The sequence below is a fragment of the Patella vulgata genome, chromosome 1 (genome assembly GCF_932274485.2).
Source record: "Patella vulgata chromosome 1, xgPatVulg1.2, whole genome shotgun sequence".
In the NCBI taxonomy this organism is placed as follows: domain Eukaryota; kingdom Metazoa; phylum Mollusca; class Gastropoda; family Patellidae; genus Patella; species Patella vulgata.
This window is the reverse complement of record NC_065879.2, coordinates 60744818-60772744: the sequence shown is the minus strand read 5'-3', so window position 1 is coordinate 60772744 and position 27927 is coordinate 60744818. Positions and strand designations below refer to the sequence as shown.

At 37.5% G+C, this 27927-nt stretch overlaps 1 protein-coding gene across 1 annotated transcript in view; it reads right to left on the bottom strand.

Annotated features, from left to right (window-relative positions):
• The window catches only part of LOC126831028 (hemicentin-1), a 147675-nt gene that overhangs the window by 66395 nt on the left and 53353 nt on the right, over window positions 1–27927 (bottom strand). The window contains exons 18-30 of the mRNA XM_050561639.2: window positions 27291–27563; window positions 26446–26724; window positions 25798–26073; window positions 25096–25398; window positions 22829–23116; window positions 18245–18526; window positions 10333–10617; window positions 8323–8607; window positions 7004–7288; window positions 6584–6862; window positions 5197–5475; window positions 4680–4964; window positions 3994–4278 (exon numbers count right to left, since the gene is read on the bottom strand). Of these exons, the coding sequence (XP_050417596.2) occupies window positions 3994–4278; window positions 4680–4964; window positions 5197–5475; window positions 6584–6862; window positions 7004–7288; window positions 8323–8607; window positions 10333–10617; window positions 18245–18526; window positions 22829–23116; window positions 25096–25398; window positions 25798–26073; window positions 26446–26724; window positions 27291–27563 (3684 nt within the window). The remainder of the gene's footprint in view (window positions 1–3993; window positions 4279–4679; window positions 4965–5196; window positions 5476–6583; window positions 6863–7003; window positions 7289–8322; window positions 8608–10332; window positions 10618–18244; window positions 18527–22828; window positions 23117–25095; window positions 25399–25797; window positions 26074–26445; window positions 26725–27290; window positions 27564–27927) is intronic.

The following is a 27927-nucleotide window of genomic DNA, read 5'->3' as shown; positions in this document are numbered from 1 at the left end:
TAAAAACGTGATTTTTCCAACAAACCGGGTCCATAATCCATGAAGTTTCGATCCGATACATGCCAATATCGAAAGCAGCCGAGATCTTTTGGGGATAAACCTATATTTCAAGTTTCGTCAAAATCGGACAAGAATTGTGACCTGTAGTGAGTCCACAAACAAATTGTGGACGTCCGGACGGACGGACAGAAGGACGGACAGGGGCGACGACAATATACGTCCACATGAAAATGTGGGCGTATAAAAACAACTTCTTGGAACATCAATGGGACTAGTCAGAAGATTCATACTTTGATAACAGTAGTGCGGCAAGGCACTGTAAGGCACTGTAGTAAAAATTCAAACATCATTCAAGAGAATAATTTGTTTCAAAAAGATTTCTTGAACGGATAATGAAATATGCTACGGAAACGAAATCGTGAAGGCAGAACGGTCATTAGAAATTAAAATAATAGGTAGATGAATGTGAAAGTGTTATAAAGGTATCTTGAGATAATTTCTGAGATATTCTCTGGAATAATAATTATATACTCTGGAAACAAAATTGTACACCAAAAACTATGTCAAATCTGTTTCCATGGAAACACAAAAAATATAAATCCAAGAAACTCCAAATTAGCAAAAGGCACACCTATTATAATAGGTTGATGTTTATTAAAATGTTTCGTGAAGATATCTTAAATGGTTTATGAGATGTGCTCCAAAACAAAATTGTACATCCAAAAAAATAGGTTAAATTTGTTTCCATGGAAACACAAAAAATATAAATCCAAGAAATTGGTTATATTTTCATCTTAAACGAGAGCCCAACCTGGTTTATAAATTTTAATTGAACGTATATTTTTGTCTTAAAACGATAGCCCAACCTGGTTTATACAAAGAAGTTTTGAAAAGAAAAAAAAAGTTATTATAAATTTTAATATACACTCAAAGCCATTAAAAATGCAATGCCAAATTCAAAGTATATTTACTGCAAACAACTTTTAACAAATGTACATAACAATTGACAAAATCATGATAACAAGCATCTGTGGATAATTTCATGAAAGAATTCACTACAAATGCACAAAAGTTTTGTGACAAAACCGAAATGTCAGAGAACCATGAAACAAAGCAGGGTTCAGCTGAAGTCAATAAGGGTATGTCCACCCTGAGCTCTTACACAAGCCTGAAGTCGCCTTGGCATAGACTGGCACAGATGTCTCACTACACGCTGTGGGATTGTTTGCCTATGATTTTGGAGTACCTGTGCCAATTCTGAGACAGTTAGTGGTGGCACGGCTTGAGTTCGAACCCGTCGTCCTAGTTCATCCCAAAGGTGTTCGATCGGGTTACAAGCAAAGAAGCGTTCATGTCGACGTCGGTAGATACGGTGACATCCATCAGGAAAACTGAGGTTGAATCGGGATTCATCCGAGAAGATGACATTTCGCCATGGTGTGTTGTGCAGATACCCCTGATTTGTGGCCCAGTTCTGTCTGGCAAGTCGATGAGGATGCAAAAGGATTTGACCTTAGTAAGGTCGACGGCAGCGTAACCCAAGAGCAGCCAGGCGCCTTTGGACTGTTTGAGGGCTGATCTGACGTTGCCGTGTTCCAACAGTTCCCCTGGCAGTAGCAGTAGCTGACTGGAACCTGTTGCGCAGATGCTGTAGTCGGATGTGGCGCTCCAGAGCGGGGTTGATCTGAGGCGAGCAATGGTCGATGGGTGGACATTAAAGTGTCTGCCGATGGCTACCTGTGAAGCCCCCTGATCCAGCATGCCAATAGCTCTGTTCCTGTTTTCTTGTGAAAGGCATGGCATTTTGTCCGAAGTGATGAATGTTGAAATTTTGATCTGTATTTAAAGAGCCTGAGTGCAGGGAATGAACGTGGAAAACGTGTGACATCGGACTGCTTAAAATCGTGAAAAAAGACAAGTGTTACGTTTGCACGAACAAAAGTTCATTACCGAGAACTGATATTGGGTTCAATCAGACCCACCAGAACACCACAAAAAGAGACCCATCACAAGTTTCACCTATGTGCAATAAGATAGGAAAGCCCAAGAAAACATTTACCAGAAATATTTCACGGATTACGCATTGCGTTTTTAATGGCTTTCAGTGTATATATATTGTAAATTCTAATTGTTGGAAGATTTAAAATCTGTTAAAAATTTGTGATATAGGAAGAAATAAAACAAACTAGGCAGTTAAGTCTGCTTAATTGATCATTCCCTGTAATATACTAAACAGCAAAAAAAAAAACGTCATTCCTACTTCAAAATCAGAGAAGCACTTTAATCAAATCATTCTAGAAAACAACTTACTAAATGGATCAAAGCAATTTTTCGTGAACAGTATGTTGGCACATTAGTGATTAATTCATCACAATTCCAAGACATTACAAGAAGGTTTAGAGTCTGTACACAGTCTATACATCAGTATCTGGTGTGTCCATCGCGATTGTCAAAAACAGCAGTGCAGCGTCTGTACATGGAGTGGACCAGACGATTGATGAACGTCATTGGCACCTGGAACCACTCTCTCAGAAAAGCCTGGCGCAATCTATCGGCTGTGTTTAGTCTCCTCTGAATTTCATCCCAAAGATGTTCAATCAGGTTTAAGTCCGGACTAAGGGCTGGCCAGTGCATAACGTTGACATCGTTCTGCTGTAGAAAGTCCCGAGTAACTCTGGCGGTGTGGGCACGGGCCTTGTCATGCTGGAAAACGTTGTTTCGATGACGTGCGAAATGTGGTATGATGTGGGGTCTGAGAGCTTGATCAATGTAGCGCTCTGCTGTGATGCCGCCTTCTCTTCCTGGACCAAGATTTTAGAACACCACAATACCCACTCTCTGGTTCAGGTCGATTCCACACCAAACCATTATGCTTGGACCTCCCCATGAGTCACGTTCCATGACACATTGGTCAGAATAACGCCGGCCACGTCAACGCCATATTCTGGACCTGCCATCTGTAGTTGATACGCAATACCGACTTTCATCTGTGAACAGAACAGTTCTCCATTGCCTGTGGTGCCAGTTCTGGTGTTGTTTGGCAAACTGGAGACGTTCACGTTGATGGTGAGGGGTGAGGATCGGTCCACGGTAAAGTCTATCACAATGGATGTTGTCTCTGGTGAGACGTCGGCGCATTGTTTCAGTACTGATGGGTCTTCCGTGTGTTCCCACTGTCTGACATGCTGTCTCAGATGCCTGTGTGAAGGGATTCTGCCCATGCTGTCAAACAACATGGAGGTCTTGTCGTCTTGTTGTAATCCTTGGTCTTCCAGTTCGGGGGCGATCATCCGTGGTGTTGGTGGCCCGAAAGCGTTGCTGAAGCCTGTAGATAGTCCGAATATTGACCTAGAAGGGATTGGCAAAGGCTTTGGCATTTTCTTGACATTTCTTTTGCTGCTTAGTATACTGGGGAGACAGCAAAGGACAATGTTCTTGCCAATAAACTCAGTAGCAGATTATAGATGGCTGCTAATGTGTTGAAAAGCTGTTTTCAATTGTATTTAAAGAGGACAAAGAACCAATAAATAAGACAGGCTTTAAAATGGAAGAGGACTGAATGAACTCCAAAGCGGAAGAATGACCTAAAGCTCAGTAGTAAATATAGAAGCAGCAGGAGTAAGTTGAACAGAAATGATTCCAGAAACTACTGGATCACCATATCTGGAACCATCTGTATAAATTGGAAAATAATCACCATATTTTCATCTTAACTTTCAAAGAGAGATTGAAACATCACGGAGCTAGTATCTTTCTTATTGTTTTCTGTTAGATAAAAATCAATCTTCGGAGAAGATATAACTCCCAGTGGTGTCCGAAAAAAGGACTGTCACAATTTATACCAATGGTTTAAACACTGACCAACATAATGCTACAAATTATGTATGGTTTTCTTTTAGAGTTTCTGACAAAAAAAACTTTTTTCTGGATTTTGATTGGTTCTAGCAACTTAACACAATGTTAAAGTAGGAGAGTATCAAATATTTATTTTACCTAACGTTTCCAACTGATATAATTTTTCTGCCACTCCAGCATCATTTTTAGCTTGACATATATAACGTCCCGTATCTTCTGTCGATGCATCTAAAACTTTTAACAACTGGCCATCTAATAAAATACGTAGATTTGACTCTGGAGAATCAACAATGATTTCGTTATCTTTCAGCCAAATAATGTTTGGTAGAGGAACACCAGTGATATTACAGTAAAGATTGACAGCTTCGTTCTCTTTCACCACAATATCAGTTACTCCTATTGGTCCTGCTATTATCGGTGGAACTAAAATATACATAAAATTGAGCAATAATTACAAGAGAAGCAGAGATTTAATGTCAACTCAAAACTAACCAGATGATTTTATCCACTGCATTGGAGTAGCTATAGGATAGGCATGAGATAAGCGTGGGATCAATTCCATGTGTTGCACAGATAACAGTGCATACTTGACCACCCACCACCCAGAGGTCGCAGACATTCCCAAATTTTGCATTTTTTTTCTCTACATCTGCGTGATTTAGAGTCTCTCAAAATATTCAACAAAAGCAAGTAAAATTGTTAAGTGAACAACCCTATTTTAAGCGTCCTTATTTCATTGATACTGTATTTAGTCTAATGACTTCATAAACATTGTACAGGTGTCAGGCTTAGGTTGCCTAGGAACATGACGAAGATATATGTACCATGAACAAGAACATTGGTATCAACTTTATCTCTTCCAGCCGCATTACTTGCTTTACATGTGTATATCCCAGCATCCTCTGTCTGGGCGTTACTAATTTCAAGACGTCGATCGTTATCCATCAATCGTAGGTTTTTATATGGAAAGTCAAGCAGAGGAACAGAGTTACGCAGCCAGATAATTGAAGGTTGAGGAACTCCCGAGACTGGACAATCCAGATACAGTGTTTTATTTTGTATGACAGATTTGTTGTCGCTAATTTTGGTTCTGTCGATTGTTGGTGGCACTGAAATATATAAATATAAATTTATTTACATCTTTACTCTAAAAGCAATGAATCTGAAATTGACAACTTCAGGTGTGTATCTTCAAAATTTGTTTATTTATGTTACATGGAGTGATTGAGTTGAATAATTCAGTTTTATTTTATTACATCTGACATGCATCTCCTGAACCCCTACCCACCCAAGCTAGCTGGTGCTATCTGAATTTGAATAACATACAGGAGATTTGCTTACCTAAGACTTCAAGTTGGAAATTTCTCCTTAGTTCTCCAGCCTCGTTAGTAGCAATACAGGAATACCTTGCTGAGTCCACCACCTGTGCTCGATTTATCTCCAGTAACAGATTATTTTTAACAACACGAATTCGATCTGTTTCAACCACAGGTTCACCGTTTAACAGCCAGTTTACCTCAGGTCTTGGGTTGCCAGATACTGGACATTCGAGGATAACGTGACGATCTTGGATAACTTTTGGATTGTAGACAACATTTGATTCATCAATCACAGGTGGAACTGAAAAGGACAATTTTTTTTTTTAATCTTAAAAGACGTTGATTCTTATAATTAAGCAAAAGTTCATGGTCTTAGATATATGCAACTCTTTACAATGAAAGAAACATGTGAAACTATACAATAAAGAGGGCTATTAAATTTTCCTATTGTAATTTCATAGCTCAATAACCAGTTAATGGAGTATACGCTATATGCTAGAGTGTCTACAGTTTAAGAAGACTTTCTAGCATATTACTGACAACCAAAATACTGAGACAAGGATATATGAATTGGATTGCACTTTATTGGTTATCATTCATTCCTTTACTACGATACATCATCATAACATACAGGGGATCCCTAATAAACCGACAAGCAGTAAACTCATCCCTACTAGTTCTGAAATAATTGTCAACAAATTCTGCAGGGCAAATTTGTTTTTAGAAAAGCCACTATAAACTGTCAAAAAGTGTGAAAATTGAGATTTGAATGTAAATGGGCAGATAATTCTGAGTATTGATATGTTTTATTGCAGTCTCAAATAAACAATTCCACTAAATTTGAACAAATTTCAATCAGAACTTTCTTGTGGCACTTTAACAGTCAAAATGCAAACGAAAGTTAAATTTACAAAAAGCATTTGAAATTAATTTACAAACCTAAGATTTAAAAGAATTCTATCAAGAAGTTTGTTTGTCCTGTATGATCAAATGTAATGAAAATTAAACAAAATAGGGTTCAACATCCTTCTTTCTTTTCTGCTTAACTAGGCTAATAAAGATGGGCATATGCCATGCAGTTTGCTAGGACGGAAATTTTGCCAGGACAACAGTGTTTCCATTTAATCTTCATCTATTTTCAACTGGTTCTTATATGAGCATTCTAACATATACATAGGACTTCCGAACGACTGACAAGGAGGAAACCAGTTTATAAAATGTTGAAAAACTTTCTCTGCCATGGCAAGATATCTCCAAAATTAATAACTGAAAAATATAGTTCTTCCTTATGCTCGAACGAAGTATACCTGTTTATGGACAGGCCGCACGCACCAAGATGACGACCATTTATGTCCACAATAAATGTGGGTGTATAACAAAAGCACATTAATTGAAAAACCTAGACTTACCAAGTACAATTAAATCAAATTCAGCTCGATCAGAACCAGCTGGGTTGGTAGCTCTACAACTATATTGTGCTGAATCAGTTTCTGTGGTATCTTGTATACGTAATTGCATTCCGCGATTTATAATATTATATCGTAAACCTTCATCAATTGGTTGTCCGTCCTTTAACCACATTATATCAGGAAATGGTATACCCGTAACAGGACAATGTATTGTGGCTGTATGACCTTTTATAACACGTGGATTATCATCTACAGATTCAGCATCTATTGATGGAGGCACTGCAAAATATCATACAAGTAATAAAATTGAGAGTAATGGACTATTTTTGGAAAATTTAATTTTTCAAGGATACATGATTTTATGAGGTTGTTTATTGGAGTTAAAGACGGGAAAGTATAATCTACGCAAATCACACTTACCTCGTACTTCTAAGTTATATTGTTTTTCTTGAGTTCCGGCTTCATTTGATGCGATACAGGTGTATGTTCCCGAATCAGAAACCTCAGTACCGTCAAAAACAAGTCGTCTACCATTCTCTACTATGGAAATGTGGGGATTCTCTTCAAAGTCAAGGGGTTGTCCATTCTGTAGCCAATTTACTTCAGGTATTGGTAAACCAAGAGCTGGACAGTCCAAGACTACCGAATCATTCTCAACAACTTTCGGATCCGTCACAATACCAAAATCAGGAATACTGGGCGGAACTGGAAAATATCAAATCATAACTTTGATTTAGGGGAGTACATTTGATGATATTACCCAATTTTCAAACAAGCGGTTGCCATGCAAGATATGCTCACATTCTGCAAGAGATGGACAGAGAACAGGGAAAATCAATAGGATTCATCCTTCATCCAATTATTGGTCAATGAGGATAATGAAAAATGATTAAAATATACATTGTTTAATATGTTGATTATATTCTCCATATTTCACATTTTTCGTAAAAAGCAGGGCTCATAAATCTAACAGGGTTGGCCTGATGTGCCCCAAACTTTTTAACACTCCAAATTTTAGGTTTTGGATACTCATCTCTACACAGACTAGACAGATATACACGAACCTTGTCAATAATAGGTAGTTCACCATTTGATCGTATTTTATTAATCAGATTTTAGCCACCTATCAGTTTGAAGCGTTTGTTAAACCAGGCAGATATTAGTTGTGGTTTTAAATGACCACACTTGACAATCAAGTCATTATTCTGAACTCAACAGAAATATCCAGAACATGGCGAAGATTATATCAACTCCTCAATGAATACGTTGAAGCATTGAAATTTTTTATATGTAGGTTTAGTAGCTATAGTCCATGTCAGTATACACTATTTAGATCTTTCAAAGAAGCACTTTCTCATTTACTGTTTAGGCGATAATCTTACAATTCTATGTACAATAAATAATAATAATGTGCTATTTCAACAGGGGTTGTGCTCAAAGTGATACAATTACTACCCCGGCCTGATCACCTCCCTTTACCACTGATCTCTTTAAAAATCTTAGAAAGAGTTCCAAATGCTGCTCAAAAAGCACAACAATTCTTTTTATGTAATTGCATACCAGTAAAAATTTACAGTTGGGTAGACTGGAATGCAGGGGTGTAGTGTCTTATGCAAGGTCACAAGGACTTGATGCACAATTCGGGTCTCTTTATAACCATTGCACCAAATTCCTCCCTTGTTAGAGATCCCGAAGAAACACTAGTGTCTAGATGTGAATTTAACCACTGTTACACTTACCTTGAACTTCCAGGTCAAAATTCTCTTCCTTTTCTCCTGCTTCGTTAGATGCTACACAGGTATATCGGCCGGCATCCTCAATATTGGCACTCTGAACAACAAGTTGTGTACCTTGATTGACCACTGATAGATGGCGACTACCAATGATGTTGATTACCTGAGAGTTCTTGTACCATGTGACTTTAGGAGGCGGGACTCCGGATGCAGGACAATCTATGGTAACAGAGCTGTTAGCAACAACTTTAGGTTTGCGATTTATTCCCTGGGAATCAATAGACGGAGGAACTAAAAAATAAAAATGAGAATTATATGGACACACAGCATTATTAATTCATAATTGAAGGAGCAACTCATCATTGATTTAGGTCAAAATATTTTCTAAAACCGGAGGGGAGAAACCATTTCACTAATTTGAAAAATGCATATAAATTGCAAACAGATCAGATGATAGTATTAATAGTTAGGGTGTTCACAAGATTCTACAAAGTTCCCAACATTTCAAGGGAAAAAATGACTAAAATTCAATAGAACAAGCCAACAGTGAAGCTGATGTCCCACGCCCAAATCCGAAAATAAATAGATGACACATATTAATTAATAGTAAATTTATTTTTTTCAAAAGTATCAAGCAATCAAACTGATTATCAACTATGCACTAAGTTTCATCACTCTCTATCAGATAGAATCAAAGTTATCTTGTCCCAAAGCATCGACCAATTAAATTGCTTAGCTTTGCTTAGCTTTAGCTTGAAGTGTTAATCACTGAACTCAGTCAAGACATTCTAAGGCCACGGTTAATTAATTGTTTGTTTCTCATGACCCACCCACTTGTATGTTTTCATCCGTAATAATTACAGACTTCCATAATTATTTGTGAGGTCACAAATTCGTCCTGTAAAACTATATTTGTTTGCCTTCAAATATGAACAATGAATAGGCGCATTAAAATCAACTGTTTATCGATAAAAATGACACTGTAGGTGATAAGTAAAGTAGGCTAGAATGTGAAAAAATACATAAGTCCATACGTGAAACTGGAAGTTAAAAAAGCCGTATCATATCTGTCATTCAAACCAAGGAATGGTTGCTGCAGCATTTTCTTTCACCAAAGACGACACACATACTTCATAAGGCACTTGTCATATGTAACAAAATGCACAGAAAGATATACTTATTTACGTAACTAGCACTCTGTGACGAACGTTCGGTTCCAATACTGCTGCTATGTTGTCAACTCACTATTATACGATCATAGCAATCATTCTCACACTCAAAAATGTTTCACACCGGAAATAATAACACAATTACCTCCTAATTACCTCCCTTGTTTTTCTATTCCCTACCATGGAATAGCTATCTTCAAATGTTTGAATTTGAAGTTGAAAATGATATTTTTGCCAATTTCTCAACTGGCAATAGTGAATTATAGGATTAATAGGATTATTCTTTATCAAGGTAGGACTGTTTATACATAGCATCGATTTTAAGGCTTTATTTTAATACATTTTAAAAATATAACTTAAAAATATTAAAATGTAGCTTTAACCTAAGCAGAAAATTGTCATCATCGAACTTAGTCGAGGTAATGATATAATGAATCTATGCTCGGAGTTTCATATCACTCTCACTAAATTAAAAACAAAGTTATCGTGCCCAAAGAATCAACCAATCAGATTGCAGACAATGTTTATCATCGAACTCCATCAAGGCATTCACCTAATGAATGGCTACACAAAGTTTGAACATTCTACTATGACCAGGCATAATGACAGACAGACCGACGGACAGACGGACGAACCCATTTTAATAGTCCCCTGCTTTCTTCAAAAGGCGGGGGACAATAAATATCACATACTAAATACACTGTGATTAAATTATATATACCAAATACATTGCGATTAAAACACCTATCACAAGCCAAATACACTGTGATTAAATTATATATACCGAATACACTGCGATTAAAACAGCTATCACATACCAAATACACTAAGAATAAATTATATATACCAAATACACTGAGACTAAAATCTACTGAATCTTCACCAGCACGATTCCTGGATAAACATGTGTAACGTCCACGATCTTGAACTTGGGATAAGTGAATTCTAAGTTGCCGTCCTTGACCGAGAATCTCAAAACGAGGCGTAACCGTGCTGTCTAGTAGAACTCCATTCCTATACCATAAAATTTCTGGTATAGGAATACCAGTAACAGGACAGTTGATGACTGCTGTTGTATTGACAACCACATTAGGATTTGGATCGCTGGTTTCACGGTTGATTTTTGGTGGAACTGAAAAAGATAAAGATAGGTTACCAGGCAACGAAACATACGTTCACAGCAGCTAAATCGTCCGGGCAGTCAACAAGAGTTATCACATATTTTTACTTTTTTCAGTAATGAAACATTTATAATACACTAAAATATGATTAAGAGTAACAACTAAATAAGTAATTATCAGAAAATCATTAGAATTTGTTTGGTTTTAATAAAGTTCTGCCCCATGCTAACGTTTAGCATACGAAACATTTAATATCATGGATTTAGCTGATTCATTGAAAATCAATATACTTGTTCGTCTCAAGACCTTAAACTCTGTGTAGCAGTCTGAAGTAAATCGGATGATAACATAAGCCTCTAGCGTCACAAGATATTTCAAAGTGATCAAGGGCTATAACTTTGGCCCTAATTATTGGATATCATTGAAAAACACTAGGCTTGTTCATTTCATGACCTTAAACACTGTGTATAAATTTAAAGTCAATCGGATGATAACATAAGCCTCTAGAGCGTCAAAAGATGTTTCAAAGTGATCAAGGGCCATAACTCTGGCCCTAATTATCCGATATCAATGAAAATCACTAGGCTTCTCCGTCTCATGACCTCAAACACCGTGTATAAATTTAAAGTCAATCGAATATTAACTTTAGCCTCTAGAGCGTCCACAAGATTTTTCAAAGTGATCAAGGGCCATAACTCTGGCAGTAATTATCGGAAATCGTTGAAAATCAATAGGCTTCTTCGTCTCATGACCTTAAACACTGTGTATAAATTTAAAGTCAATTGTGGAAGCCAGACGGATGGACGGGGGCGATGACAATATACGACCACATTTCAATGTGGGCGTATAAAAATTAACATAGCATCATCTCATCATTTGTAGTAGTGTAAATAACCATGGTCTTTCTATTAACATTTTTTAGGCAAATCAAAAACATGGTTCCACGTCCTGACAAAAGCTAGGTTGCCATGCAATGAAACATACGCCCAATAGGATTCTTTCTCTCATCAACATAAACACTATGTTTAAATTTAAACGTAATTAGATGATAAAAAGTATAGTCTGTATCATGTTTTTGGAAAAGGGGGCATAACTCTGGTATAAAAGGCCATGGAATGTTGAATATATCAATAGGGTTTGTCCTCTCATGACCCCAATGCTGGAAATGCTGATCACCAAATTTGAAAAAGATCTGTCAAACACTGTAACCTCTATCGCATTCACAAGCCAACTGCTGACATGATGCATTGATATTAATTAACAGAATACAATATCAAAAAAACATTGTTTTATCCAACTTTTAATCAGTAAAAAATACTAACTTCTTCAGGGTCAAATCAAAGGAGCTTCCCCAGATTATCTTAGTGAATCAAGTGGGTTTATTCTGTGTAGATGACTTCTAAAATCTTTAACCTAGTTCTGAAGCTTTGGGGTACTTTTAGCTTCCATATGTTTTTTTTTTCCAAGTCCCAAAATTCCATGCTATTTCTAAGTGCCTGGATAGCTGTATCCACATACATGCATAAGTTATAGGGGTATGTGATCGTTGCTATTACCAATTAGTCACTCATACAATTCAACAGTGGAATTCCTTAAATGAGGGTTACACAAGCCCATTAAGCGCATTTAGTACTCACTTCCTAACACTACCAATCATTACATTGAACCTTTGTTTTACACATCATCTGGGATCATCCTCTACAACATATCCAAAGTTCTCTGATTTTTGGGCGGGGCGAGGACGTAATTTACATAAATTCGAGTCTCATGACTCCTTTAATATGGAGTTTTCACTTTATAAATTTATTAGAGATAGAAACATGAATCCTGTGAGTCAGAATATCATGTTAGAAATTAGTATAAATGAATCTAAATGATGTTAAATGATGTCAGCATACACTTTTTAAAAAAAATGACTTAGCCCCTTGGAAGAAGTTAACTGATAGAAATTTAAAGGTAAATAATCACATTCACATTAAAAAACTGTGCAGTCCTGAATTGTCTCATTTCTTCTAAAGTCTTGGTAGTATATCACATGTCCCAAATATTATTTATCTGTATCTTTTCCAAATTCTTTTTGTGGCTTAATTCACCACCCTTCCCCATTCTCAACTGCATCGGGTAGTACACACGGAAACCATGATACTTTGCAACATCTGGAGTTGACGGTAAGTTCTGAATCTTGATATAGGACAAGGTTTTAACTACCTTTTCCCTATAAGCTTTCTCATGCTCAAGCGTTCTAGTGTTTAATTTGTTAGCGCACCACAAAAACACAGTTCAAAGTTCGAACCCTCTTGATTATTTTTGAAAGGGACACTTTTTCCAATTCTAAACAATCTGGATGTTGTATCACACCCAGCGATAGCATGCACAAACGGAAGGTATCAAACTCTGTCAATAAGCAGAACGTCATAGATATTTTGTGTGAACAACTTGAAGACGATAATGGGGATGGGGATGTCAATATGCTCATTGCCTAGACAGGAATCGAAGTACTCTGTAAGATAGTTCCTCTTGGTTCTACTGTTGCATCTTGCAAAGCCAAAGATGCACAGGCTGGTATTTTAGGTCTGACAAGGATACACAACTTGATAATAAGTCAAAAGATGGTTGTTTGAAAATCAACTTGAGATCGAGAACAATTGGGTGAGAAGATGATGCACAGGACCTTCCATATCATATGATGATTCCCCTGTGCATGCCATAGCATGACAACTTGACAACGGGAAACGCGTTTTGCAAGCACTTCTGGGAGAAATCTAGGTATCATATTTTCCAAATTTATGCTGCTATTTTGACTATAAGACATACCGGTACTACTGTACTACACAAGACACTCATGACAGGTCTGCTTAATATAATGCTAATACAATGTATTTCTTTCCAAATAATAAATTGCATCTTATACATATCGAGGCATGAATACATGTATCAAAGACCATTTCACCTTAAGGTGACAGACATTTGCACGTCAGTATAATATATTTTACTAATCGTTGTGTATGTATGATTTTTCGCGTGTGCACTCTCAATTTTTTGAGGGGATTCGGCGTGAAAATTAGAGCTCTCAGGGGGGCCCGCTTATACAGGTGGACTTATTGTTTAATGGGGGCCTGGGAAGACACCGTCCTCCTAAACTCCCTGCCAGCACGCCCCTGCATAGCAGGGTTAGACACAACAACGGGATTGTTTCGAATGGCAAAGGAGTCGCTTTCAAAAAGATTCAAGAGGATTGAGCTTTCTGCAAACACACTGATGTCTTTGTCCGCAAACAATCCCCCAATGATGGAATTAACGCTGCAGGAGGAGAGATCCTGTTGTGTTTATATGGTGGACAAACAATTCAAACACTAGAAAGCTTGAGCATGAGAAAGTTCAGTGAAACGGTTGTGAAAAGCTGTGTCCAGATTCAGAACTTGACGCTGAACCCGGATGTTGCAAGGTATAGTTTCTGTGTGTACTACCAGACCAGGTGCAGTTGTGAATGGGGAGGGGTGGTTAATCAAGCCCAGAAAAGTGGGGATGGAGACATGCGAAAGACAAGTTAGAGCCCAGAATAATTGACTCTGTACCAGCTCCAGAGACAATCCTCAAAAGCATCAATTGTGGCTGTAAAATAGAATGTGACACAGCACCAGTGAGTCACAGAGTTTAGAGTATACTGAATCCGGCAGCGAATGTAAAGGTGTTGTGCAGGAGCAAGAAAAGTTCGAACTTGAATAAGGTAAACCCTATTTGGGACATGTGATAGACTACTAAGACTTTACAAGAAATGGTACAATTCAGGACTGAACTGTACCGGTAATTTAATGCCCATATGATTATTTACATTTCAATTTCTATTGGTTAACTTCTTCCAAGGAGCTCAGTCACGTCTTTGAAAAGTGTATACTGATATCATCATGTAATGTCAAAATAAGACGTGATGACGTCATGAGGTTCATTTATGATAATTTCTAACATGATATTCTTACACGCAGGGGTAATGTCTCTATCTGTAATGAATTTTTAAAGTGAGAAATAAATATTAAAGGAGTTATGAGATTCCAAAGGTACATTTGGTGGCCATTTTGAATTTATTCAAATTAAGCCCTTTCCCCGGACCAAAAATCAGATATTTTGTAGAGGATGATCCCACGAACACAACAGTGCCAAGAAACTTTCTGTTTCAATTTGTTCTAGGTTGCCCTAAATTTAACGTAGATTGAATAGACTACAAGACATTAACTACATAGGTCACATTTTTCAACAACTTGTGAATCCATTCACGACTCTAACTTTTACAACCTGAAATCCCTTCCATAAATGTGACAGGTAGTTAATTAGACAATTACTGGAAAAACTGACCCAAATCAAAATTTGAATCATTTTCGTAATTTATTTACAACATATACTCGTCGGTTTTTACTAGACTTCCATTTCTGTAAAGCATGTGCTGGTTGAAATTCGGCAAGTGGCGGTTCCTCCATAGAAATCCTTATTAGTTTGTCAAGGGTTTTCATGCTCAAGGAACATCGTAACTTGGTTTTTATTACATTTTGGCATGAGAATCCGCGCTCACAATCAACACTGCTAACGGGCAAAACACGACCAATCTCCATTAGGCGAATCATATTAGGATACTGGTCGGCCAATCCTAATGTTGTCAATCGGTTGAGTAAGTCGCTATAACTCAGCGTGGAGTAATTTTCTTTGACCATCGTCTTGAAGACAGACCATTCTCCCTCCACTTCAAGGCGATTTATCGGCGGGCTAACACCAGTGGTTGATGACTGTCTGTCGTCGCAAAAATGTTCTAATAATATTGATAGCTCTTTTGTCCCAAATGTTGGTAGTTGGGCATTGTCCGGGTAATTTTTGGGTGAAAAAATCCGGAATGCAGCCATTTTAGTATTGTCGGGGAACCTGTCGGTTATATTATTGACAATTGTTTTTACGACAGAGATGACGTCATCTTGCAGGCGCTTGTCACCCTTTTCCTTCCTTAATTCTTCCCCCATATATGTGTTATTATCTCACGTATCTTCTAGGAATTGTAACATTTTTGGACCGTATATTGGAGTTTCTCCCAGGTGTGTAGATGTCAGGGAGGATAGGAAGCTATCAACGTTTATCTTTATGTTCTCGTAAGAGAGGTCTCGAACTTGCAGAGAACGGCTCAGGGCACCTATACTGCCAAACAGATCGCGTAAAAAGGCCGTATAAAACATGAAATTATATGAACAGATAGTATTATATATAGACCGGGCATTTATGTCTCTATGGGCTTCGGCCGTTACCACTTTCAACAGAGAAGGCATTGTATTTGCTATATTTTCCACTGTGTTTGTCATTGATAGCCAGCGGACACGATGTACTTCTGACTGCTTCACTTTCGGTTCATCTAAAATCTCCTGCCATATTCTTAACTGGGACAAGTTTTTGGGGGATCTTCTGAAGTATGTAGTTTCATAAAATTGACATTGGGACTGTGCTTGGCTACATCAACAATAGCAAGAGCGAGTCGGTGGGCAACACAGTGCATTTCTATCAAATATTGGTTTTGTTTTTTCAATAAAGCAGCAACACCAGCCCTTTTCCCCATCATAACTGCCGCCCCATCAGAGCCAATCCCAAATATTTTATTTACATCAATTTTGTTCACATTTAAAAAAGCAAGAATATTCTTTGTTAGAGAGTCGGCTGTGGCGCAGTGTACTTCAATAAGTTTTACAAAAGCTGTTTTACACGTACCATCTTTAGTATAGTTTATGTACACTATCCAATGTTTTTCACTAGACAAATCTGTACTTTCCTCTACCATAATGCCTAATGTTGGGCTCTGTTGAATATTTGCCAAAATATTTTCCTCTATATCAGATGATATTATGCTAATAAATTCTGAAGCTGTATTGGACGATCAGGGGCCATAATCCATGAAGTTACAGACCGATACATGCCAATATCTAAAGGAACCAAGATCTTAGGGTGATAAACCTATGTTTCAAGTTTCATTGAAATCGGATAAAAAGTGTGACCTGTAGAGTGTTCACAAACAATTGTGGACGGACGGAAAGGGGCGACGACAATATATTACTACATGAAAATGTGGGCGTGTAAAAATGTATAGTCATTCCTCTCTTTAAATGTATTATTTATTTGTTGGGCACAATGCTTAGATGTTGTTTTGTTTTTCAAATGGATCAAAGTTAATAAGGCTGTACTAAACTGTTTATAGAGAGACCGGAAAAAGTGGGATGGGGTTGTTTAAAATATCAAAATACGGGTATTAATAAATTCCAGTTATTATGTTATAAGTTACAGGAAAGTATGTTTCTTTAGCTCTTTGAATCTATCATTTATTTCCTGGCACATTCATGATTACGCATGGCCGTCTAAATAGTTTCTTATAGTGTGCCAGCTTGATTTACTGTTATCGCACGGTGAATATCCTTATAGTGTGCTGGTTTATAGTGTGCCGTGTTTTCCGTATTTCTACATTTGCATATGAAAGTTGATGCTGTGCGAAAGCTGCTATGTAGAAAGCATGAAGGACAAATGGGATGTGGCAGAGCGCAAATGTAAAATGTAATGAGAGAAATTTAAATTGTAGACATGTCAAAAAAAGCATTTTCCCACAAAACATTTGTCATTTAACGCTTATCATTTGACGTTTTACATTTAACTCTTGCCTTAGAGGTATCATTATCAGTATTAAGACTTTGTACATATAATCAATAGAAACGACATTGTCACAGAGCATTTAATATTGGCAGCGATACCCTTCCATACATTGGGGGTGTTAAATTAAGTTCTGCTCAGAGTGCAGGAAAAGGTGTTTCCGGATGTAAAATATTACAAATTTTCTCGGAACTCAAACGGTGCCCCCCCCACCCCCACCTCAAACAGATACTGTGCATCATCAATAAAGCCTTTAAAAAGGAGCTGAACTTAGGAACACGTAAAGATTTGAATAAATATTGTAAACAATTAAAGGCTGTAAGCGTGTTTCCGGATGCAAAGTTTAGCAATTTTATCGGAACTCAGAGGGTGGGCCCCACCCCAAATAGACACCATGCATTGTCAAACCTTTAAAAAGGAGTTGAACTTCTGGAATACTAATGATTTGAATATATATTGTAAAGATAGGTTGCCAGGCAACGAAACATAAGCCCATAGCAGCTAAGTCGTCCAGGCAGTCAACAAGAGTTGTCGCATATTTTTTCTGTTGTCGGTAATGAAACATTTATAATACACTAAAATCTGATGAAGAGTAACAACTCATTAAGTAATTATCAGAAAATCATTAGAATTTGTTTGGCTTTTAGTTCTGGCCCATGCCAACGTTTAGTATACAAAACATTTAATATCATGAATTTAGCTGTTCAAGATATCAAAATTCATTGACGACAATATATGACCCCTTTTCAATGTGGGCGTATAACAATTAAAGGCTGTGATCGACCTTAAATTGGACATTACTAATGCCAATGACTAGGCATTTTACGCACATAGTTGAGTATATTGATGTGTATCAATTACATGATAGAGAAAATAACTCTGCTTGATTCACAATTTTTAACAAAGACTACGAGGCTGAATCATCAAGACTATTAGCTCATTGAAGGCCTATTGAATAAAATATTTAAATCTCACCTAAAACTTCCACATCAAAAACCTTCTCATTTTCTCCAGCAATGTTCTCAGCTCTACAGATATATCTATTACTATCAGAAACATCAGCATTAGCAATCGTCAACAACCAACCAGCATTAAGTAGGGTATATTTACTGGTGTTGAATTTGATTGGCTGATTATCTATAAACCATGTGATCTCTGGTAGTGGGATGCCCGTAGCAGGACAGGTTAATTTGATCGTCTGATTGGTCATTACTTCTGTTTTATCAATAGTTCCTGGATTCTCAACTCGTGGCGGTACTGAAATAATTGTAAACATGAAATCAATACAATAGTTACTTTCAACCAGAAAGGTGCACACAATGAATTCTACCACATGCATCAGGGCTCACAAAAAGTGTGTGCCATCTTCTGGAAATGCTGAATTCAGGATGTAAGAGATCAAGTTTTTGAACTATAGCCCTTTCCTAAGTGAAATCTAACAGTTTACAAACAAACAAAACACTTTAGTTAATTTAGTAAACCATGTAAATTCTTGTAAATTCCACTACATGGCCCATAGTACAAACCCAATGCTCAAGTTGTGCTGTGAACAAGATAGGATATACTAAGTCTTTCTCAAACATCTGATACTCGACCTGTGAGAAATTCACTTGGTAAGCAAATTTCTGTTCTAAAACAATGATATCTTGCAAGTCATGCATGGGAAACCCTATTCAGTTTCAAATCTACCATTATGATCAGGGAAGTGGTGTATCCTGCTGATGATGAACAGCGGTCTATCAAGAGTTTCATATTTGACAATTTCTTTCTGGTTATAGTTATTGTGAATTTACTAATCACTTTCAATCTATAATTCTATTTGTGTGGGTCATACACTCAAAGCCATTAAAAACACAATGCCAAATTCAAAGTTCATTTACTGCAAAAACTTTTAACAAATGTACATAACAATTGAAAAAATCGAGATAAAGAGCATCTGTGGATAATTTCATGAAAGAATTCACTACAAATGCACAGAACCGAAACGTCAGAGAACCATGAAACAAAGCAGGGTTCAGCTGAAGTCAATATCGGGTATGTCCACCCTGAGCTCTTACACATGCCTGAAGTCGCCTTGGCATGGACTGGCACAGATGTCTCACTACACGCTGTGGGATTGTTTGCCAATGATTTTGGAATGCCTGTGCTAACTCTGGAACAGTTCGTGGTGGCATAGCTTGGGTTCGAACCCGTCGTCCAAGGTCATTCCAAAGGTGTTCGATCGGGTTCATGTCGTGAGACATAGCGGGCAAATCCATAACACGGCAGTGTGGGGTCGGGTGTTGTCATGCTGGAAAACCATCTGTCGACGGACGCCATGTTGAGCCAGCAATGGAAGCAACATGTCGTGAGACATAGCGGGCAAATCCATAACACGGCAGTGTGGGGTCGGGTGTTGTCATGCTGGAAAACCATCTGTCGACGGACGCCATGTTGAGCCAGCAATGGAAGCAACACCGGACGAAGGATGGCGTCAACATAATGTTGAGCGTTGAGATTGCCTTGGACCACCACCAACTGGGACCGGAAGTTGACGTTGATAGCGACCCAAACCATGACGACACCTCCTCTGAAACGATCCCTTTCCAGCACGCAGTTACGAGCAAAGCGTTCATGTCGATGTCGGTAGATACGGTTATGTCCATCACGAAAACTGAGGTTGAATCAGGATTCATCTGAGAAGATGACATTTTGCCATGGTGTGTTGTGCAGATACCCCTGATTTGAGGCACCTTGCTGCCTGGCAAGATGATGACGATGCAAAAGGATTTGACCTTGGTTAGGTCGACAGCAGCATAACCCAAGAGCAGCCAGGCGCCTTCAGACTGTTTGAGGGCTGATCTGACGTTCCCGTGTTCCAACAGTTCCCCTGGCAGTAGCAGTAGCTGACTGGAACCTGTTGAGCAGATGCTGTAGTCGGATGTAGCGATCTTGAGCAGCAGTTGTTACAGGTGGCGCTCCAGGTCGGGGTCGATCGGCAACTCTTCCAGGCATGGAAGTGATGGTATTGCAAAATTTTCTTTGTCAGACATTATACCGAAAATAAAGGGGCATAACTCTTATCGTTATTTAAGCAAAAGAATTCATACCACAATTATAAATCACATTTCCACAAAATATTCAAATCCCGTACATAATAAAATGTCATATTTATTTCCTGTACGGTATTCAATTCATATCACAATTAAAAATCACATGTCAACAAAATATTCAAATCCTGTACGTAATAAAAATAGGTGAACCTTGCTATTTTTCATATTCAATTCCTGTACGGCATTCAAATTTATGTCAGTAACATTCCTACAAAATTAAGCATTTTCGTAATACATTGAATGAAATCTTACTGATCCTGTTTTGGCATCAAATTCACAACCGTAATATACTCTTCAAAAAAAGTAGGGGATATTCAGAAACAATACAAAACTGCGGAAATGCACTGCTGTTTTTATTACAGGTAACCAGTGTATGTTAATAACAGGCCAATTGCCTACGCATGAACATAAACAGTTCATATGGGCGGCTTATCTGACGGCCCCTTTTCACTCGCAAAGAGATACACTGTCAAAAGTGAAAATGGACGTTTTTGATTTTTGTCTTAATAATGAGTAATTGCTCCACCAATCATCAGACATTCAGCAATTCATCTTGGTATGCTCCTAATCAACCGTCCAATCATGATTTGGGGCAATCTGACCCACTTCTCTTGCAGTGCCACGGGCAATTCTTGCAGTGTTGTCGGTTGATGTTGACGTCGACGAACACGTCTCCCAATCAGGACTCATGGCTTGCCAAGGCATATGGACAATATGGTGACGCTGGAGGTAGTCAATCATGACACGAGCGCGGTGGGCACAAGCATTATCATCTTGAAAGATGAAACGTCGACCTGCACGTTGAGCAAAGGGCAGAACTATCGGTGCCAGGATGTGGTCACGGTAGTTCACACCAGTGACCCTTCCTTGAACAATATGCAAGTCCGTTCTGCCAGTCATGGTGATTCCTCCCCACATTATAACAGAACCATGCACGAATCTGTCATGCTGTCTGACGTTAACGTTAGCATGACGCTCATTTACACGCCCCCAAACGCGAGCACGCCTATCGGTGAAATCCAGAGTAAATCTGGACTCATCTGAGAACATTACAAGCGCCCATCGACTATTACCCCAATTCCTACGCTGCCTACACCATTGACACCTGTTTGCCATGTGCTGGCAAGTTAATGGAGGCGCAACACACGGTCGTCGTGCATGCAACTGGTCTGCATGTAGCCGATTTCTAATTGTTTGGGTTTGTAACTCGAATTCCTGTAACTTGGTACAAGTTTACAGAAAGCTGCTTGGCCGTTTGTCCTCAATTTCGCAGGACCTGTGTACGAATGTATCGATCCTGGGCTTGTGTAGTGGCTCTAGGACGACCTGAACGAGGTCTATCATCAGCATTGTGTGTCTGTTGGTACCGGTTCCACAGTCTGCTGATCACAGACTGTGACACATTAAGCATGTTGGCTACTGCTCGCTGTATAGAACCCATTTGAAGAATGCCAATAGCACGTAGACGTTCATCATGTTGAAGACGTCTCATTGCAAATTAAACGTAGCACACTAAATCAAAGATACGCTAAACAGTAAATCTTATGCAAGAACTGATATGAAAGCAAACATGGATAGGATAAACCTGCACGCGGCAGTTTTCATCAAGCCTTCCTTGAAGTGTCAAATTTGACAATGAACCCCTCCCACGTGTATGGCACTATTGTGTATCGCAGATGCAGCTCAGTGGTTCTGTTGGGGCGATAAGTTCTTCATCTTTGAACATACTCTCAAAGCATGTCAAGTGTCCATGACTATTCATCATATCACAACCTGCATAGGTATTTGAATTGAAATATCCCCTACTTTTTTTGAAGAGTATATTCCTTCAAATTACGTGTCTTCATTTATATGGCAGCAAATGAATGCAGAACTTCCGAAATAAGAATAGTTTGTGATGCCAGAACATCGTTTTTTTCATTATAAAATGTCAACAAAATATTCAAATCCGTGCGAAACAGAAATAGGAACACCTCACTATTTTTCATGTTTAATATACAGGCGAAATCCCATCCCTCGTGGACATTAAAGTGTCTGGCAACGGCTACCTGTTTCTGTTTTCTTGTGTAAGGCGTGACATTTTTCCGAAGGGATGAATGTTGAAATTTTGATCTGTATTTGAAGGGGCAGAGTGCAGGGAATGCACATGCAAAACGTGTGACATGGGACTGCTTAAATTCGTGAAAACAGACAAGTGTTGCGTTCGCACAAACAAAGTTCATTACCAAGAACTGATATTGGGTTCAAACCCAGAACGGCCAAAACTCCACAAAAAGAGACCCATCACAAGTTTCACCTATCTGCCATAAGATAGGAAAGCCCAAGAAAACGTTTACCAGAAATATTTCATGAATTAGGCATTGCGTTTTTAATGGCTTTGAGTGTATATAAGCAATATCCTACTATAAGTTAAAATTAAGATGATAGAATACATCTTTATATAAAAAAATACTGATGATAAACTTACCATGAACATCTACTGTATAAACTTTGTTAGTTTTACCGGCGATATTCTCACCAACACACTGATACCGCCCTCTATCTCTCACCTTCGCACTGACAATTTCTAGACGTCTTCCATTGGCCTGGATACGCAGGTTTGGATCAAGTTCTGGGGAGACTACCATACCATCTTTATACCATGTTACTTGTGGTGGTGGAATACCAGATACGGGACAGTTAATGTAAAGAGGCTGACCAATCACAACCGACATATTATCTGGAGATGCCGTGGGGTCATCAATAACAGGAGGAACTAAAATTTTAAAAATACAAACAAGATTTAAACTTCAGGCTGTATTAAAGGATTCAACACCTAGTTTCATTAGAAGCTGATTAATGACAATATTGCCACGTAAATACTATTCAAAATAAATTTCTAAATTTTTATTTTAGTGAGTAATAATACCACTTTAACTTTGGTTTGATTTTAATGTTGTACTATACCGACATGAGACAGTTTTTTTGAAGCCAAATGAACTTAATGACCTATCTAATTCTCTGTATTGATATACAGGGGTTCATTCTGGTGGTGAATTATGGGAATTTTAAAACCCAAGCATATGTCACGGTTTGTGATAGATTATAGGTTCACTTCCCCATCTCGGTCAATTTACTAACCCAAATCTGTTCCCTGTTTTTACAAGTACAGCTACCTGGATTGGTCAGTTTACTAAATCTAACTTTTTCCCTGTTTTTACAGGTTCACTTCCCCAGATCAGTCTTTAGGACAGACAGTTGTCAGAAATGAACATTCTTGACAAAGGTCTTAAATTCATCCCAACCCCCACAATAACATCCATAGACCCCATCACCCAGGCAACCGATTGCTTCCAAAGAACACTTTCATTGACTTATTTTTTTAAGAACAAATCCAGCAAAGGTAAATAATTATTCACAGAAAAATCCTCATGGAAACCACCTAAAAAGTCATTATCACCAGCCATTCTAAAAACTTTCGACGAAATGAACACAGAAATATCATCCCTTCAACCACAATCACAAAAACCAAATCTCAACCAAGCAACTAAAACAGCATCAAACACCCTCAAAAAAGACAAAAACATAATAATTAAGAAAAGCGACAAAGGTTTGTGTTGTGTTATAATGAATCGCGCAGACTATATCTCTGAGGCAGAAAAACAATTATATAATCCTAAACCTTACACTAAATTAGACCAACCCATCTTTAAGAACACTGCAACCTTAATAAACAACATCTTACATGAATTGCAGGACAAGGAATACATAACAGCAAAACAATTCCCAATATTAGACCAACTTTCATGCAGTAGTTCAAACATAATTTATCTAATTTCATGTAGACAATGTGACAAACAATACATAGGAGAGACTCAGAATGCACTTAGGGAAAGAATTAACGGTCACCGGTCAGACATAGTCACCAAAAAAGACAAACCGGTCTCAATTCATTTCAATCAACCAAATCATGACATTTCTGATCTCATTTTCACGCCAATAGAAAAGACCAAGAGGGACGTTGAAACTACAGAAGAAATTAAAACGTTTAGGCTAACAAGAGAAATTCTGGATTGACAAATTGAAAACAACAGCCCCCATAGGTTTGAATATTCATACGGCTAGCGCAATAGCCCCTTTTGTAGTTCCATTTAGCGCAACAGCAGCAAGTGCATCCATAATCATTAGAAAACACTATACTGATCTCCAAGAAAATCACCCGAAAATCTTCACACAGAAACTTATAATTGCATATTCTAAAAATAAAAATCTGAACGACATCCTAGTGCACAGTAAATTAGATTAAATAAGGCCAGTCTAAATCCTAACCATTAGTAAATAAAATCAATTACATATAAGAATCCCTAGCCCTAACCCGGTTATGTGAAACAAACACATGTTTAGAAAATCCAATTCGTAGTAGGAAACACACTAATGTGGCTCTCCCCCGAGAGCCTCAAATTTATTCTTTTTTCTTCCGAAACAAAAATACCAGAATACCAGAAGCACCATCCAAGGAAGACCATCAGCGCCACCAACACCAAAAAACAGTGAAATCATCTTTGTATATAAATCTAATGTACTGTATGTATTTTTTAATAAAACTATCACGAACTAATCTTTCATCATCCTAGGTCAGTGCTTATGTGGAGACTTAACCTCTCCCCCAAATTCTTAAACCTAACCCATAATCTCTTTTTACAGGTTTAGATACCCAGATCATTTACTAAATCAAAATCTAATGGAATCACTCACCTTGTACTTCTAAATCAAAATCTTTTTCTATAGCACCTGCGATATTTGTAGCCACACATTTATATCTGGCAGTGTCATCAACAAGAGTTTGCGATAAAGATAACTCCATTCCATCCTTTAATATTTCAATTCTAGAATCTTCTTTATTAAGGATTAATGGGCGTTCGTTTTTGTACCAGAGTACAGAAGGTCTTGGATCTACATCATCTGCGACAGGACAACGAAGGGTTATTGTGTCATTAACTACAACTTTGACTTTCTCTGGTTCATCTATTCCATCAGGACCCAATAACTTTGGTGGAACTAGAGAGAAAAAACACAGAGAACAGTATTTATTTCTTTTACAAAAAATGCACACTAGAGATAGATAGAGAATGGGGTTTAAAGTTTATTCAACATAAACTAGGTCATTTCAGGACTAACACATCGTAAATCTTTATTTCTGTAATATGCAAAGATCTGTAGCAGTGGTAGGAAACTGGTAGGAGAAAATTTACTCCTCATCAAAACCTAACTTAAATAACAGATCTAAAGCCTACATGATAGACCCCCACACCCACCACACATACAGATACACTTAAAGCTAGGTCTGTAAGATCAAGACTATCCATCTTGCACTATTTAATTTAGTATCCTTACAATGGTTGCATGTTTCAAATACCAAGAAATTATTCACAAAAAATGAAATGAAAATATACTTACTAAGAATTTTAAGGTCAACAACTCTAGTTGCATTTCCTGCCACATTGATAGCCATACATCTATACTGTCCTGTATCTTCAGCATCCGCAGACTTGATCTCTAATGATCCATCCGATAAAATATTTATACCAAGTTCGTCTCCTGTAACCAGGACTTCATTCTTTAACCAGACTATTCTTGGTGTAGGAGTACCGGTAGCTGGACATGGCAGAATGACAGGGTTGTTTTCAATTATCTGGGTTGAATCTGGTATATCTAATGGCAGGCTTGGTGGGGCTGTAAAATCATAGATATAACATTTAAATAAGATATATTACAACATTATGTCTGTAAATTAATATTTATAGGTTGTAGTAATAAAACATGAAGAAATAGGAAGTGGGAAGATGGTGGGGGTGAAGACATATAATTCATCGCACAACAAGTTCATGATTGACAGTGATTTTGATTCCAGTAGGTGATAAACCTTAAATATTACACTATAGGCCTGATAAAGAATAAATAATTCAAACTTTTCTCAGCTGCTAAAGTCATAGAGTTATATCACAAGATTCTTTTCACATTGCTTTGCTCATATTGTTATGCTAATACTGACCGTTTTTGAAAGTGTCATGAGCAATTCCATAATTATCCTTTATAAATATTTACCATGAACTGTGAGAGAGAAATCCACTGATGCTGAACCAGCTGGATTAGTTGCCAGGCAAGTATATTTCCCAGCATCCCTCAATGTTGCAGCATCAATAGCTAATGATCCACTTCCGTAAACCAAATATCGACTGTTTTCTGACATAATATCCATGATGGTATCATTCTTCGTCCAAACCACAGAGGGTTTGGGATCACCGAAAGTCTCACATTCAAATAAAACAGGATCCCCTTCCATCATTGTTATTGATGTTTCTCCACTTTCTATTGATGGTGGAACTAGAAATAATCAAATAGATTACTTGGTTTTATAACTGTACTACAAGACATAGGTAAAACAAATGATATATCATGAACACAATTATATACATATTACCACAGAAGATATAAACTATTTGTGGTCTGAACATGAAAAATTTAGATGGATTATTAACAATCTCTGGCGTGTTCAAAAAATATAATATATCTGCTATCTTCAAAATAGATCTGTTGACAAAAAAGTCAAATTATGCAAATAAGTCAACTCAAAAAAATTGTTGAGAATAGAAACATTGATCTTTTTACATTAACCGTAACAGCTTATTTTTGCTAAAGATGGAAAGAGTAAGCCATATTTTATAAGGAAGTATCATTCATTGTGTGGTCGTGCGACACCTGTTTGGTGAAATTTGATTTGGTTCATGCTATGCAGATTCATCGTAAAGGAAATTTTTTCAGTGTTTAGTAGTTCTCAAAGGGACAACATTTACTCAATGAAGAGGTAAGCCTCTGTGGAACGTCCCACCAGAAATATGGATTCTTGCTGATTTTCAAATATCCTGAAATAAACATCATTAATAACTTACTGTAGACAACCAGCGTTATAACTTTTGTTGTATTTCCAGCTGTGTTTGATGCGATACATTCATAGATACCCTTATCTCGTACTTTTGTCTTACTGATATGAATACCACCTTTTTTTATAGAATATCTTGTTGACCGTGGACGGAACGGTGTGAAATTACGTCTCCAGCTGATTACAGGTCTAGGATTACCCTCTGCTTGACATGGTAAAACTATCGGTTTGCCTTCTAGTACCTCATAACGTTCCTCCGTTTTACCATTGATTGACGGTCCAACTAAAATATAAATAAAATAATCACTTCCCTATAAGCTAATGGTCAGGTTCACTGTAGGTACATGATTTGCATATTATTTTGTTTTATCTTAGGAACAATACAACAATCTCAATTTATAAATCATTTTTTAATTGATTACACACATGCAATTATTAGGTAATAAACAATTTACCCAAGAAATATGACGTCAACTATCACATAATAATTTGCACAATAGTTGTACAGTAAATTTGTTTCTATAAGGCAAGCATATTTTTAAAAATATAAACTTTCTATGCCTGGTGAAGCTAGTCATTTCTGTTTGATTCTGTTCGTATTGAAAATTCTCTATTATATTTCCAAATCGGTACAAATTTAAGTCTAA